Raw genomic sequence first — 15,669 nt, forward strand, 5'->3', positions numbered from 1 at the left:
GCTTATAATTTTTTGGAAGCATTTTTATTTACTTATAAATTGTTGTAGCAATTTTGATTGCTTGTAATTTGGGTAGCAATTTTAAAGTTTTAGAACTTGGTTTGTTTTAATCTATTTTATCTCCTAAAAAACTTGATCCTAAATTTGTTTCCCATAAATTAGGAGTCAACATGCTCTTAAAAGTTTTGTCTAAGATTAACTGTGTCTTAAGTGGGAACAGTGTGACCTCTCCAGTTTTTCTGGAAACTTTCCTGACCATATTTGATTCTAGGGTAAGTGGTGAGATCAGCTTTGAATTAAATTTCAGACTTTAGGATTTTCTAGTGTTAAGTTTAGTTTCTGGAAAAATAGAATAGTGAAATTTTGTTGTATCTTTCAAAAATGACAACTGTGACTAATGCTGTTGTTGCTGCTGCTACTGCAAGTGTTGGTGGGGATTAGAATCCCGGGTCAACTGCTTGCCAACCTCGACTGTGACCCATGTGGTCAATCTACTTGCTACTCCTGTTGTTCTGGGAGGACTGCTCAACGATCATGAGCGCCCGAAGACGTTCATTGGAGTGAATTTCAAGAGGCGACAACAAAAGATGCTGTTATACCTTACTACTCTCAACCTTGCAAGGTTTTTGAACAAGGATCCACCAGCCATAGAAGAGAATGAGCAAGAAAAGCAGAATCTCATGGCTCTAGATGCTTGGAAGCAATCGGACTTCCTTTGTCGGAACTATGTTCTAAACGGCTTAGCAGATACATTGTTCAACGTGTTTTATGCCAAGAAATCGACAAAAGAGTTGTGGAATGCTTTGGACAAGAAGTACAAAACTGAGAGGATACTGGGGCAAAGAAATTTGTCATTGGCTAGTTTTTGGATTTCAAAATGGTGGACTCTAAAGCCGTCATTAGCCAAGTCTAAGATTTCTAAGTAATTCTACACGAGATTCATGCAGAGGGAATGTTGCTGAATGAATCATTCCAGGCAACTACTTTGATTGAGAAGTTGCCTAATGGCTGGAAAGACTTCAAGAAGTATCTGCAGCACAAGCGAAAGGAGATGACAGTCGAGAAGCTCGTTGTCAGGCTCTACATTGAGGAGGATAACAAGAAGAAATGGGAGAGTACCTCCACTATTAAAGCAAACATGGTTGAGCATGGCTAGTCCTCGAGGATAAAGAAGAAGCCACCAACAAGCAAAAACTCAAAGTTGGGGGCTAAATGTGATATCTCCAAAATGCTGGTCTACAAGTTGCAAGAACCTACTTATAGGTTCAATGGAAAATTCTTCAACTGTGAAAACAATGGGCATATGGCGGTTGACTGCCGTAAGAAGAAAAATCCTTATAAGAAGAATCCTCCACAGAACAAAAGTTAGGCCTACATAGCTGAAATAGAGGATCTCAAGATGTGGACGACATGCACCTGTTAACTGTTGTCTCAGAGGTCAACATGGTGGGGTCCAACCCAAAGGAATGGTGGGTAGACATTGGGGCCACTTACCACATCTGTGTTGAGAAGAAAATGTGCATAAATTTTGAACTGGTTTCAAATGGTGAGAAGTTGTTTATGGGAAACTCTGCGACCTCAACTATTGAGGGGAAAGGCAAGGTTGTCTTGAAGATGACTTCAGGAAAAAAAAACTGACTTTGAACGATGTCCTGTTTGTGCTAGACATCCACAGGAACCTTGTCTTGGGTTCTCTTCTAAGCAAGCATGGCTTCTGCATAGTGTTTGAGTCTGATAAGATCGTGTTGACCAAAGACAGAGTCCAAGTGGGTAAGGGGTATATGTCGGGCGGTATGTTTAAGCTCAATATAATGACTATTATCCCAAAGATTAATGAGAAAGCTTTTTCTTCTGCTTATATGCTTGAGTCCCCTAAATTATGACATGGTAGACTAGGTCATGTGAATTTTGATTCATTACATAGATTATTCAAGTTAGATCACATACCATTTTCATAGATTAATCCAAATCATAAGTGTAGAACTTGTATAGAAGCAAAATTGACTATGACTTCATTTCATTCTATTAAAAGTAGTGCATAGCCTTTAGATTTTGTGCACAGTGATGTGTGTGACTTAAAAGTTGTACAATCACGTAATGACAACAAGTATTTCATCACTTTTGTTGATGATTGCATTAAGGGGTGGTTTGAGATGTTCTAAATAAGTGCACTTTTTGACTTTTTATAAATAAAAAAAATGTGTAGAAAAGTAGAGAAAGTGGATAGAAAAGTAGAGAAGAGATGTTGATAAATGTTGATTGATGTGACCCAAATAAATATATGTATGCAAAAAAAGTGTACTCTTTTAATGCATGACAAACACCTACTAAATATTGTCATGTGTATTCGCTTAAAAACAACGATGAGGCAATTAATAAATTTATTCTTTTCAAGAATGAAGTTGAGAATCAACTAAGCCGTAAAATTAAGGCTTTAAGAAGTGATCATGGAGAATATGAATCGTCGTTTATTGAGATTTGTGCTCAATCTAGAATTATCCACCAAACTATAGTGCCTTATTCTCCTTCAGTCTAATGGTGTTGTTAAGCGAAAAAATAGGACGTCAAAGGAAATGATAAATGCGATGTTGATAAGTTCTGGGTTGCCATAGAACTTGTGAAGGAAAGTAATTCTATCCACAAATTACATTCTAAATAGAATATGTCAGAAGAAAGTGGACAAAACTCCGTATGAATTATGAAACAGCCGCAAGCGTGCTTATAATTTCTCATGAATGTAGGGGTGTCTTGCAAACGTGGCAGTACCTACACCCAAGCGGGTTAGGATATGTCCGAAAATCATGGATTGTATATTCATTAGTTATGTACAGAATAGTAGTGTATATAGGTTTCTTGTGCAAAATTTTTATATTTTAGATATACACAAGAATACCATTATGGAGTCAAGGAATGCATCATTCTTTGAGGACGTGTTTCCTTGCCGAATCTGAGGAGAAGATCAAGATTCTGAGAAAGAACTTGAAGATGATGATAGTGATAGTGATCAAGAGGAAGAAGTAGATGAGTCAAGAAGGAGTAAAAGGGTTAGGACTTTCAAGTCCTTTGGTCCGGACTTATTGACTTATATGTTAGAAGGAGAACCTCAAACTTTCCATGAAACTGTAACTTCACCAAAAAGTCCTTTGTAGAAAGAAGCGATTAAGAGTGAAATTGACTCCATCTTACATAACCATATCTGGGAGTTAGTTGATCTACCCCTAGGCAGTAAGGCCTTGGAGAGTAGGTGGATCTTTAGAAGAAGGATGAAAGTTGATAGGTCAATTGATAAGTATAAAGCTAGGCTAGTTATCAAATGATACATGCAGCGAGAATGCCTAGATTACTTTGATATGTATTCACCTGCGACAAAGATAACGTCCATTCGCATGATGCTTGCGATAGCAAATAGTGGCTTTACGTGGTCTGGATATACATCAAATGGATGTAAACACAACTTTCTTAAATGAAGATTTAGATGAAGAAATCTATATGGAGTAACCTAAGGGGTTTTCAGCTCCAAGGAAAATTAAGAAAGTCCATAAGCTTATTAAGTCGTTGTATGGTTTAAAACAAGGTCCTAAACAATGTCATGAAAAGTTTGACAACGCTATGTTGTCAAATGGGTTTAGAATCAATGAATGTGACAAATGCATATATGTCAAAGACAATGACAGATGTTATGTCATTTTGTATCTATACGTTGATGACATACTCATTGTTAGTAGTACTGATGAAATGATTAGAACTACTAAGAGATTATTGAACTCTAAGTTTGACATGAAAGATATGGACCTTGTAGATATAATTCTGGGTATTAAGATTAAGAAAACATCTAGTGGTATTGTGCTTTCTCAATCTCATTATGTTTTGAGAAAATACTTAAGAAATTTGACAAATCAGATACGAGTGTGTCTAAGACACCAATAGACTTGAATCTATATTTGACCAAGAATAATGATGAGAGTGTCTCTCAGCTAGAATATTCTCGAGTCATTGAGAGTTTGATGTATCTGATAAGTTGTACAAGGTCATATAGCCTACTCTATCAACAGGTTTAGTAAATACACAGTAATCCTAATGCTACTAATTGGAAGGGCATTATGTGGGTGTTGGGTTATCTACACTACATCCGGGATTATGGTTGCATTATACCAGATATCCAGCGGTACTAAAAAGGTATAGTGAAGCAAATTGGATATTTGATATAAAGGACTCCAAATCCACTAGTGATTATGTGTTTACCCTTGGAAGGGCAGCCGTGTCTTGAAAATCTTCCAAGCAAACGTGTATATCAATATCAACAATAGAATTTGAGTTTATTGCTTTTGATAAAACAACAGAAGAAGCTAAATGGCTTCGCCAGTTCGTTGAAGATATTTCATGTTGGCCAAAACATGTGCTTGTTATCTGTATTCATTGTGATAGCCAATCCGTGATTGGACGGGCACAAAGTAATATGTATATTGGAAAATCTAGACACATTCGTCGTAGACATAATTCCATAAAAATAAAAAAGTCTATAAGCTTATTAAGTTGTTGTATCGTTTAAAGCAAAGTCCTAAACAATGTCATAAAAAGTTTGACAACGCTATGTTGTCAAATGGGTTTAGAATCAATGAATGTAACAAATGCGTATATGTCAAAGACAATGACAGATGTTATGTCATTTTGTATCTATATATTGATGACATACTCATTGTTAGTAGTACTGATGAGATGATTAGAACTACTAAAAGATTATTGAACTCTAAGTTTGACATGAAAGATATGGACCTTGCAGATATAATTCTGGGTATTAAGATTAAGAAAACATCTAGTGGTATTGTGCTTTCTCAATCTCATTATGTTGAGAAAATACTTAAGAAATTTGACAAATCAGATACGAGTGTGTCTAGGACACCAATAGACTTGAATCTATATTTGACCAAGAATAATGATGAGAGTGTCTCTCAGTTAGAATATTCTCGAGTCATTGAGAGTTTGATGTATCTGATAAGTTGTACAAGGTCATATAGCCTACTCTGTCAACAGGCTTAGTAAATACACAATAATCCTAATGCTACTAATTGAAAGGGCATTATGTGGGTGTTGGGTTATCTACACTACATCCGGGATTATGGCTGCATTATACCAGATATCCAGCGGTACTAAAAAGGTACAGTGACGTAAATTGGATATCTGATATAAAGGACTCCAAATCCACTAGTGATTATGTGTTTACCTTCGGAGGGGCAGCCGTGTCTTAAATCTTTCAAGCAAACGTGTATATCAAGATCAACAATAGAATTTGAGTTTATTACTTTTGATAAAACAACAGAAGAAGCTAAATGGTTTCGCCAATTCATTGAAGATATTCCACGTTGGCCAAAACATGTGTTTGCTATTTGTATGCATTGTGATAGCCAATCCGTGATTGGACAGGCACAAAGTAATATGTATATTGAAAAATCTAGACACATCCGTCGTAGACATAATTCCATACGACAACTACTATCTAATGGAGTTGTCTCTCTAGATTATGTAAAGTCTGAGGACAATATTGCATTCGGCTAACCAAAGGGTTAACTCGAGAGTTCGTAGAAACGTCGTCAAGAGGAATGGGGTTAAGGCCTTTAGTCAATATTACCGGAACGGAAAACCCAACCTAGTTGACTGGAGATCCCAAAATACAGATCCCAAGATCTAGGTTGAAGGGGACAACCTAATTGCATGTAACGGGTGAGTCACTGAGGAGGTAAATCCTCTTACACATTCCTTTATACAGTGATACCCTGTGGGGGTGGAAGGATAAGCTAATACTTTTAATAACCTAAGTGATGTGAATAGTCAATCGTGTTATAGTGAAATACCTTATGTAGGTCACCTATGTGAGTGAGAAATGGGGTCACTTCTTTACGAATTGACAAGGCCGAATTCTTTAAAAACACTCACTGAACCAGACTAGTGTTCTAGGGCCAAACCGGACAACAGTGAGCACAAGAACAATGTTTGGAGTAACTCCTATGTAAGGCCTATTGTCTTGGTTTACACAAATGGCAGAACAGTTTAAGACATCATGTTCACTGGTCAGCTAGTAAATCCGATAGGCTTTCACTACGAAAGGTTCGAGGCCAACAATTACTTTTTTCTGATGCAGGGTTAGTTTGTGTGCTCCCTCTCTCTCTCTCTCTGTTGTTAAATGTTATTCATTATTCTTTATTCGGTCAATTTTTATTCATGCGGGGGATTGTTGAAAAAAAAATGGTTTATGGTGACTTTAATGTGAAATTAAAGTGGGTCTCAACTGCTGGTTAAAGTGGGTCCAAGTGGGTCTAGATTCTTTGTAATAAGATCTTTACACCACAAAAAGAATGACCAAAAACCATTGAAAATTGAATGAAAAATTGTCTCATAAAGTTGGTCTCATGAATGAGGTATTGGGAATGGTATATTACCATCTATTCCATATTGATTGTAGAGGAAAGTATTGATAGGTATTTAAATCCCAAGTTTTTTATAAAGGAATGAGCTCTTTGGGACATCTAAATTTTCCGAAAAAGTAGAGTTATGGATGCTTCAAAGATGAGGTTGGGCCAAGACTATTGTCCAAGTTGGTTATGCAAAAAATGCCACACGCTCCTTCAAGGATGGGCTTGGGCCAAGACTATAGTCCAAGTTAGTTATGCAAAAAATACCATACGTACGCGCACGTGCGTCGCCTGCCTTCCTGGACCGGGTATGAGTCAGGGTCTGTGGTCCGTGTTCCGTGGATCGTGGATCTTGGATGTTGGGACTTGGGTCTTAGGCTTGGGCTTGGGCTTGAACTTGAGACTTGTTGGAATGAGTTAGATTTGGGCTAGGCCAGATTGCTGGTTGCAGGTATATACACGTGTATTGTGTATGTGTAACCTCTACACTTACACTTAAGATGGTGATTTACACCATCAGTTTTGTTGCATTTGTTTCAGCAGTTTTGCAAAATTGAATTCTGCATTTGCTGCTGGAAGACTCCCATTCGCTCTCCCGTTTTGTATAAAAGGAGACTATTCTCTTTGATTGGGTACATAAATTTTTTTGCTTTCAATATAGTCAGTCTTCTGCTCGTATTATATTTTTCTCGTGCGAGAGAGTGCTGCCATTGTCAGTTTGCGGAAACTAACCAGAAGGTGATTCTAACTTAGCGGGTTCTAACCATCATATTCTGAGAGATAGACGCGAACATATCTCCAACACCTACGGTGAGGTAATGAATCTGTTTTAAGGAGACTGTGATATCATACAGGTTTCAGTTTGCTATCTTTTTCTTATTTAAGTATTTTAATTTATTATATATATTTTTGTTCATTAAATTGTAATTTTGAACATGATTTTTTTTCCACATTTTTTAATTTAATTAAATATAAATTTATTTATTTTTATTTAAATACACATTTCGTACAATATATATTTATAGTTGTTTGCTCGGTTTTGAATTTTCAATAATAGTGCAGCAAAATGGATAGAGTAAAGAAAGGTCAATATAAACAGTTGACTTGATCGTTTGCCATGACAACATCACCTTTCTTGTTACGTATGCTATGAGCTCAGCAAATTGACTAGTTTGCTTTTCACTTTACTGTTTGGATCATTTATTTATTTGATTAGAAAGGAACGGAAAATAGAAATACATATATATATATTTTCCTTTCCAAATCACTATTCAAATCTGTTAAAAAAAATCATTATCTAAAGTCTATCATTCAAACACGATTTGGGAATAAAATTGATTTTAGAATGTAACCCAAAAGTTTAGATTGATGGTGTAGATTTAATCTTCTTATTATGGATCTACTCCATGAATTAATCCCAATCATAAATTTTATATTAAGCGTAAGTTCATTTTTTTTTTTTTTTTTTTTGACAATTGATAAAAAATAATTACAAATATAAAAAATATTATATCAAATAAATCACTAACCTAACAATAGCTACAAAGTTAATAATTACCAAACTTAATAACCAATCACTATGTCCAATCCCAACAACTGTCACTAGCTACATACAACCCCCCATAATTAGGGAAAAACAAACTACTACTAAGGATAACAAAATGCTCTGACCCAATAGGTGGGATACTCCTTGCCCTAATAAAATGGGTTTGGGAGTTTTTCAATAAGGCTGGGTTGAGTTTGGAGTAAGAATAAGATTTGCAGTGTTTAGGTCAACTATGGGGTGGATAATCCAACCACGTCCCTTATCCTATTACTATTATTATTATTTATTTTTTAACATATGTTTATTATTTTTCATGATTTAAAATTATCTTTAATAATTTTTTTCTTTTATAACCGATGAAATTAATTTTTCCATAAATGGTCTTCATTATGAGATTTACGACATGAATAGTTCGGACTATCGTTACATACTCAAAATAAAACCTACAAAATGAAATATGAAGAACAGTGTGATGGTGATGAGTTATTCTCTTGTGGTAACAATTTGTTATACAAAAGTAGTCAACCAAAAAAAAAAAAAAAAAAAAATCGCTATGTGATTTTTTTTTTTTTTTTCTCTATATGATGGAAAAGTTTTTGTCCCTCCAATTAACCGTAGAGGAGACATTAATGTTGTGTTTGGTTGGGGATTTGAGGAGGGATTTGGAAAGAGAAATGGAAATGGAAGGTGAAATGTGAATAAAACATACCTATATTTCACCTAGTTTCACACACCTTTTCTTTTTCTCTTTCCAAATTCCTCTCCAAATCCTCCAACCAAACACAGCATAACTATTTTGGCAGAGTCTGACAGTTGAAGAAGTAGAATAAGCTCCAGTCACTAGCTTCAACTCCGTACATCTCATAACTTTGCTCAATAAATTTCTCTGATTTAGCATTTGAACTTACAATCTACATAGAGTTTGTAAAATTGATTAAATAAAAAAGGATTATTAATCAACCATAAAACTGATAAATGTTTTAACTTGCAACGAAACCATTATATATATATATATATATATTTTAAAAAAAATTATGCACTATATCTTGAAATGAGACAACATTGGTTGATGGAGAGACTTACATCAACCAGGCTTAGCCTCTTCTGAGCCTCCTCATCAATTATGCTTCCACTAATTCCTGCATTATTCATCTGCACCAATTTTTACTCAATTATATATGCTATTCCAAATTTGAGAGGAAATATGAAGAAAAAAAATTATATTTCAATTTGTATACTGTTGGCTTATTTTTCCTACGAAGGAAAATATCATAAATGCGAGCGTGCCAGCAAGGATTGAAAAATCTTTACAGATTAAATTCAAGCCAATTATCAAGCGATTGTGTTGATGGTTCTTTTGCCTCAACGAAGAGGACTTCAAATTTGCCAAGTGTAGCGAAAAAAAAAAGTAAAAGAAGAAAGAGGGACGGAGAAAGATGATTGAGTGAACAATCGAAGTAATAATTACTTACCTCTACTCCTATGCTTCGAAAAGAAAGTGCATAAAATGCTTCGAAATGGAAATGATGAAAATAAATGCTTCGAAATATAAATATATGTTAAACTACTCCTAAGATAAGGAAAATGACAAGAAATATTGAAATCAAGTGTCTTTGATTTAAGTTCTGGATCCTTTGCAATGTAGCCATTAATGGCTATTTATAGAAGAAAAAATACAGCAATAACTACTTAGTAACTACCCATTTCTTCCATCTTCATTCTTGTCTTGCCATGTGTCCTTCCACTCATCCACTTTGTCTTCCCACTCATCCACTTTGTCCTTCATATTCTCCATTATCTCTATAACTTCTTTTAACTTCCAAATGAATAAGAGGATGCCACGTGTCCTGCAATTATATAAATAATAAATAATAATAATAATTGCAGATTTATGGTGTTAACATTACCCCCCGCGGCCCTTAAAAATGATGTTTATTTGAATTTTTGAAGGGCCGAACCAAGCACATGACTAACCTAAGCAGCAAAGTGCTTCGAATGATGTAACAACACCAATAAAGTGCTTCGAATGAGTATGAAATTATGACAAGATGACTCGAATTATTACTAGTAACAAGCTTCGAAAGTGATATAAAGGACCAAAATCATTCTTCGAAGGTCGATGGAATCGACCAAAGACGAATTACATCCTCAAAAATACTCGACAAAGCTTCGAAGGTTCACAACCACCATTATTATTTCTTCGAAGCTGTTGTTGATACAAGATAGAGTGCTTCGAAGCTTACAAAATTATGACAAAACGGCTTTCGAAGCAACTTATGGCAAAACGGCTTTCGAAGCTGTTTTTGGCCAACATTGTGGTTATTCAAAACTTATATGTTCTGATTCACACATAATTAATGAAAATATTAATTTTGTGCTTCGAACCAATTATTAATTCTTCGAAGACACTAAAACTGTTGTTCTTCGAGCCAACTTATGATGCCAAAAACAGGCATTATTCGACAACTAATTAATTGTTATTTTACATATATTTGAAGAGATGTACACATTTCGAAAGTTTTCAAAGTTTTATACAGTTTCGAAGGTGAAGTAATCAACCTTCGAAACAACTCTTGATGTTTCGAATGTATCTTCAAAGCTTTATACAGCTTCGAATGTGAAGTAATCAACCTTCGAAACAACTCTTGATGCTTCGAATGTATCTTCGATGCTTTGATTGTGTACATACAAACAACTGGCCATCAATTTGAAAAGATAAGCCATTCTCAACCATTTATTTAAATGCACAGGCTTTTTCTAGCCAAGTTCATGCATTTTAAATGGTCATCCCTTGTTCTTAGTGCTTCGAACTCATAAGAACAATTTGTTAATTTTATTAGCCACATCCTCATAATTATATTTTGATGTGAACCACAAATCCAAAAAGGATTTTGAACACCAAAAGTCATGGTATAGTGTGACCATGAAAATTTATACTTTTTGACATTTTGAAAAATATCAAAAATTTTAAATTCATGAACAGTGGCTTGTTCATTATTCTTGACCATGTTTGTTTTAAAAACATGACTTTGGCCGAATAGGTTTTCATAATTATTTGGCAAAGTGGGTTGTTTTTCCATGTTAGCCATTAATGGCTTATGAAAATCACCCATAGATATATTATTTTCATGATTTGACTCTCTAAAATTTGGTTTTTGGACCCCTCGAGTCATACATGGAACATCATTCTTAGCCAAATTTGGCTCAAGAACATGCTCTTTTGTTGTGTTAATTTCATAATTTGGCTCTTTTAAAACGAACTCTTGAACCCCCCGAGCCATTGATGAAATCAATTCTTTGCTTTTGCTATTTTTAACCATGGAAAAATTCTGAAAAAATTCAACAATTCCGACCATTAAAGCCTCAGTTAAAGACTTGGTAGTGAGAGTTGATAACTCATCATTCCATTGGCGAATTTCCATATCAAGTTGATGAATTTCTCCAATTAAATGGTGTCTTTTTTCTTCCACCAAATAATATTGTAAGGGATGAAAGTTTATTCCATCAAGAAAATGGATCTCTTCTTGAAGATCCAAAATTTCTCTTTCACGCCAATATATTTCATATTGACAAGTTCGAATGGCGAAATCCAAATCGTTTGTCATTTCTTACACTTAGCTGTCCCACTGGGCGTGCCAAAAAATGTTGGCTTATTTTTCCTACGAAGGAAAATATCATAAATGCGAGCGTGCCAGCAAGGATTGAAAAATCCTTACAGATTAAATTCAAGCCAATTATCAAGCGATTGTGTTGATGGTTCTTTTGCCTCAACGAAGAGGACTTCAAATTTGCCAAGTGTAGCGAAAAAAAAAAGTAAAAGAAGAAAAAGGGACGGAGAAAGATGATTGAGTGAACAATCGAAGTAATAATTACTTACCTCTACTCCTATGCTTCGAAAAGAAAGTGCATAAAATGCTTCGAAATGGAAATGCTGAAAATAAATGCTTCGAAATATAAATCTATGTTAAACTACTCCTAAGATAAGGAAAATGACAAGAAATATTGAAATCAAGTGTCTTTGATTTAAGTTCTGGATCCTTTGCAATGTAGCCATTAATGGCTATTTATAGAAGAAAAAATACAGCAATAACTACTTAGTAACTACCCATTTCTTCCATCTTCATTCTTGTCTTGCCATGTGTCCTTCCACTCATCCACTTTGTCTTCCCACTCATCCACTTTGTCCTTCATATTCTCCATTATCTCTATAACTTCTTTTAACTTCCAAATGAATAAGAGGATGCCACGTGTCCTGCAATTATATAAATAATAAATAATAATAAAAATTGCAGATTTATGGTGTTAACATATACGAAAAGAGAAGAGAAAAAAAATTGATAAATATTGTTGCTTAATGTGTGTTGAGTCCATCTATTAAAATTTGGGATAAATTATAAATATATTATTTGAGATTTACTTAAAATACAGATTATTCCTTATAGTTTTGAAAATTATATCCCGCGCCCTTCAAGGTTTTAATCACATAACAAATGTCCCATTTTAATAAATTATCAAGTCAATTAACAGTTTTAATGATGTTAGAAATATATTTTAATTAATAATTTAGATAATTTAATTGTGTATAAGAGAGTAGTTAGAAGAAAAAAAATTCCAATAATTTTGTTTAAAAAAAATTTCTGACAACGATGTATTTGTAATTTTCAAAACCATAAAAAGTAATTCATATTATAATTAAATCTCAAAAGTATATTTGTATTTTACTCTAAAATTTAATAGAAACTATCGATTTTCACATAATCATTGCCTCAACCACCATAGGCCAATGGCCTTGTTTGTTCTGATGAGCTAGAATAGATGAAAACAACATGCTTAAGATTGTTAGTTTTAGGATCAACAATTGACTTTTGAATTGGCTTAGGACTACGAGAAAAGAATAACAAAATCCTATCAATTTTGTAATTTAATTATTTAGTCCAAACTTATGCTTTGTATCCCATGTTGCTATTGGGATTCAATAGTCCCCTCATATGGAGGATATTATATCCGCATGAACTATTAATCCAAATTTCAATTCTCTTAGTCAAACGTTAGATAATGGATTTTGCTATATTGTTAGTTCAATTCGAAAGTCATATCTACCCAAACAAACATGGCCTCCCTTAGTATAAATCGTGAGAAGCCAATTTTGGGGGTTAGGCCAGTATTTTCCAATTTTCACGAGGTAGGCCCTTTCCAATTAAAGCGGTTTTAGGTGTTAGTCTGGACCAAAACCAGACCCAATTCGATTCAGGTTCCAAAAACTATTCTTAAATGAGTTTTATTTGTTTTAGTAATTTTTTCCCCCACAATTTAGTCAATTTTTTTAACTTCTTAAATGCACCTAATTTAGATGCTTCAAAAAAAGAAAACAAATTGACTAAAATATAAAAATAAATTGCTAAAAACAACGAAAATTCAAATAAAAAAATATGTGCATTTTTATTTAGATTTTTGTTTGGTTTTATTAAATTTTTTTCATATTTTTGTTAATTTTTTTTTTATATACTTTTAAAAACATAGTCTTGATGTATCTAAAAAAAATTTATAAAAAAAAAAATCTGACTAAAATATGAAGAAAAAAAATCACTAAAAATAAACAAAAATCTATCTAAAAACGGTTTCTAAAAATTAAAACCAAACTCTAAATGGATTATTTGAAAAACGACAACTCAATGTAAGAGACACTCACTTAAACATATGAGAAATGAAAGATGTAGCCAAACAAGTTACATAGGCATTAAATCTTACCAATAAGTCAAGCTTCCCGAATTTATTTTTGACGAAATCAACCATGGAAGCAATTCTGGCCTGGTCTGACACCTTAAGCCGATGAAAAAGTATATGAGATAGCCCACAAGCTTTGAGATTTTTCACAGCCTCGAGACCACGTTTTTCATCTCTTGCCGTTAAAATCACCATTATCCCATTGGAAGCTAATTGTCTAGAAATCTCTAGCCCAATTCCTTTGTTTCCTCCAGTAACAACAACAATCCTGAATAAAAAATAAAGACGTGAAAGTGAATAAGATTAAGAATCAATAAAAACATGTAAAAAGAGTGAATAGCATAGTCATATGAGATATGGTATTAGTACCACTTTGCTTGTTCCATTTTATATGAATATGGTATTTGTAGAAATGTAAAAATGGTGTCCTACAAACAAAAATATCCGGGTTGCTGATGGAACCCTTGCATCCATGGCAGGAAAAGGAACCATAAATCTTATACCTTCTCTTGCTTTGAAATCTATTTTTTATGTGCCTAAACTTTCTGTAAATCTTTTGTCTAAGTTTATTTATAATTTGTGTGCTTACATTATTTATATTTAATGTAAAATAGATAATTATAAGAAAACAATCTTTCTTAATCCTATGTTGTCTTATCATTCCATCATTCTAGGCCAAGAAAGAGCTAGATGACTTGCAACATGTTTCGCTAGCCATGTGTACAGTTGATTGGCTTGACTCATTGCACATTCTACTTTTCTTTAGATTCTGATGACAATTCGGGCATGATTAGACACACCATGTTGATGTTGTTGAGTACCCGACTTCATTTCCATTCTAGGCCTCACACCTCATTCGATATGCCACTACTTGGACGATGAGAGAGCTTTTGGTGTCACACCCCAAATCTGGGCATGACCAACAGTGACCCACATTGCTTTAGCCCAAGGCACACGTAAGTCTAAACATAAATCCATAATCACATAAATAAATGTAATAATAGACCAGTAATAAATAAATCAAAATCCAATCCAGTGACATGTCATAAGTATAAATGGAAAAACCAACCATAACCTGCTTCTAAAAATATACTCTATGTAACAATCTATAAGTTTTTCTTCTTCATCGCTCTAGCGACAGGTTATTCGCTCAAGCGGTCTTGCGGGTCATCCAATACTTTTGCAAGTCTAAGATTCTGGAAGATGTTGAGGTTTGCTCGAGCGCAAGGTTAGTTGCTCGAGCGGTCTGCACTTTGCTGGTTTGAACTTCTAGGACTTTGCATTCTGCGCTCGAGCGAAGGTTTCATCGCTTGAACAGTCTATTTAGAATCGGCACTTTCACTTTTTGGTCAAATCTAGATCATTTCTCTCTCTCTCTCTCTCTCTCTCTCTCTCTCTCTCTCTCTTCTCTCTCCTTCCTCTATTTTTGAAAGTCCCAAGCTTTCAAGCTTGGATTTCATCACCTTTTACTTAAATCTCACCCTAGTTCCATATAACATAGAGCAAGAAGATAGCTTTCTAATAATCGGAGCATATCATATTTTTGTCGAAGTCAAATTTTCGGGCTTTCTCCTTTTTTTGCTTGAGGTAGGGATTTCCTTACTCCTTTTCAACACCTCATCTATAGATAGACATGTGGCAGATTTTTATTGCATTAAAGCATGTTTATTATGGATTTTTCAAAATCCATGAAAGAGTGATCTGGGGTTTGATACTTGGGGGTTGTAATCATTAAATTGGTAGTTGTTTTAGTTAACTAGGGAGTAGTTAAACATGTTTATGTCGAGAAAGGGAAAAAGTCCTAATGTCATGTAATTAGCTCAATTGGAAAAGGGAGAAAGTTTAATAATTATGTTATGTATTATGTGGATTGTATTAATGTAGTAATTGCTAAAAAGGGATTTAACTAAGATATTGAGATTGTTTTGAGAAATATACATTGAGTTGAGTTGAGTTAGGTTGTAGTTTTGCTTAACTATGGATTCAGGATTA

General features: G+C 34.1%; 1 protein-coding gene across 1 annotated transcript; it reads right to left on the reverse strand.

Annotated features, from left to right (window-relative positions):
- Window positions 1-8,744: 8,744 nt before the first annotated feature.
- Window positions 8,745-14,063, reverse strand: LOC145819000 (short-chain dehydrogenase/reductase 1-like). Its single transcript, XM_082912975.1, has 4 exons — window positions 14,047-14,063; window positions 13,702-13,945; window positions 9,037-9,105; window positions 8,745-8,864 (listed from the first exon to the last, which is right to left on the reverse strand). The coding sequence occupies exons 1-4, from the start codon at window positions 14,061-14,063 to the stop codon at window positions 8,745-8,747; spliced, it is 450 nt and encodes a 149-aa protein (XP_082769101.1).
- Between the last annotated feature and the right edge of the window lie 1,606 nt (window positions 14,064-15,669).

The sequence above is a fragment of the Camellia sinensis genome, chromosome 2 (genome assembly GCF_055761805.1).
Source record: "Camellia sinensis isolate YWXY chromosome 2, ASM5576180v1, whole genome shotgun sequence".
In the NCBI taxonomy this organism is placed as follows: Eukaryota; Viridiplantae; Streptophyta; class Magnoliopsida; order Ericales; family Theaceae; genus Camellia; species Camellia sinensis.

What these genes read in the sequence shown, in the direction of transcription:
- LOC145819000 (XM_082912975.1), bottom strand. An exon ending in TCGGGAAGCTTGACTTATTG is followed by an intron (nt 9,106 to 13,701) that starts GTAAGATTTAAT and finishes AAATTGGTGCAG; the next exon opens with ATGAATAATGCAGGAATTAG. An exon ending in AGAGGCTAAGCCTGGTTGAT is followed by an intron (nt 8,865 to 9,036) that starts GTAAGTCTCTCC and finishes AACTCTATGTAG; the next exon opens with ATTGTAAGTTCAAATGCTAA.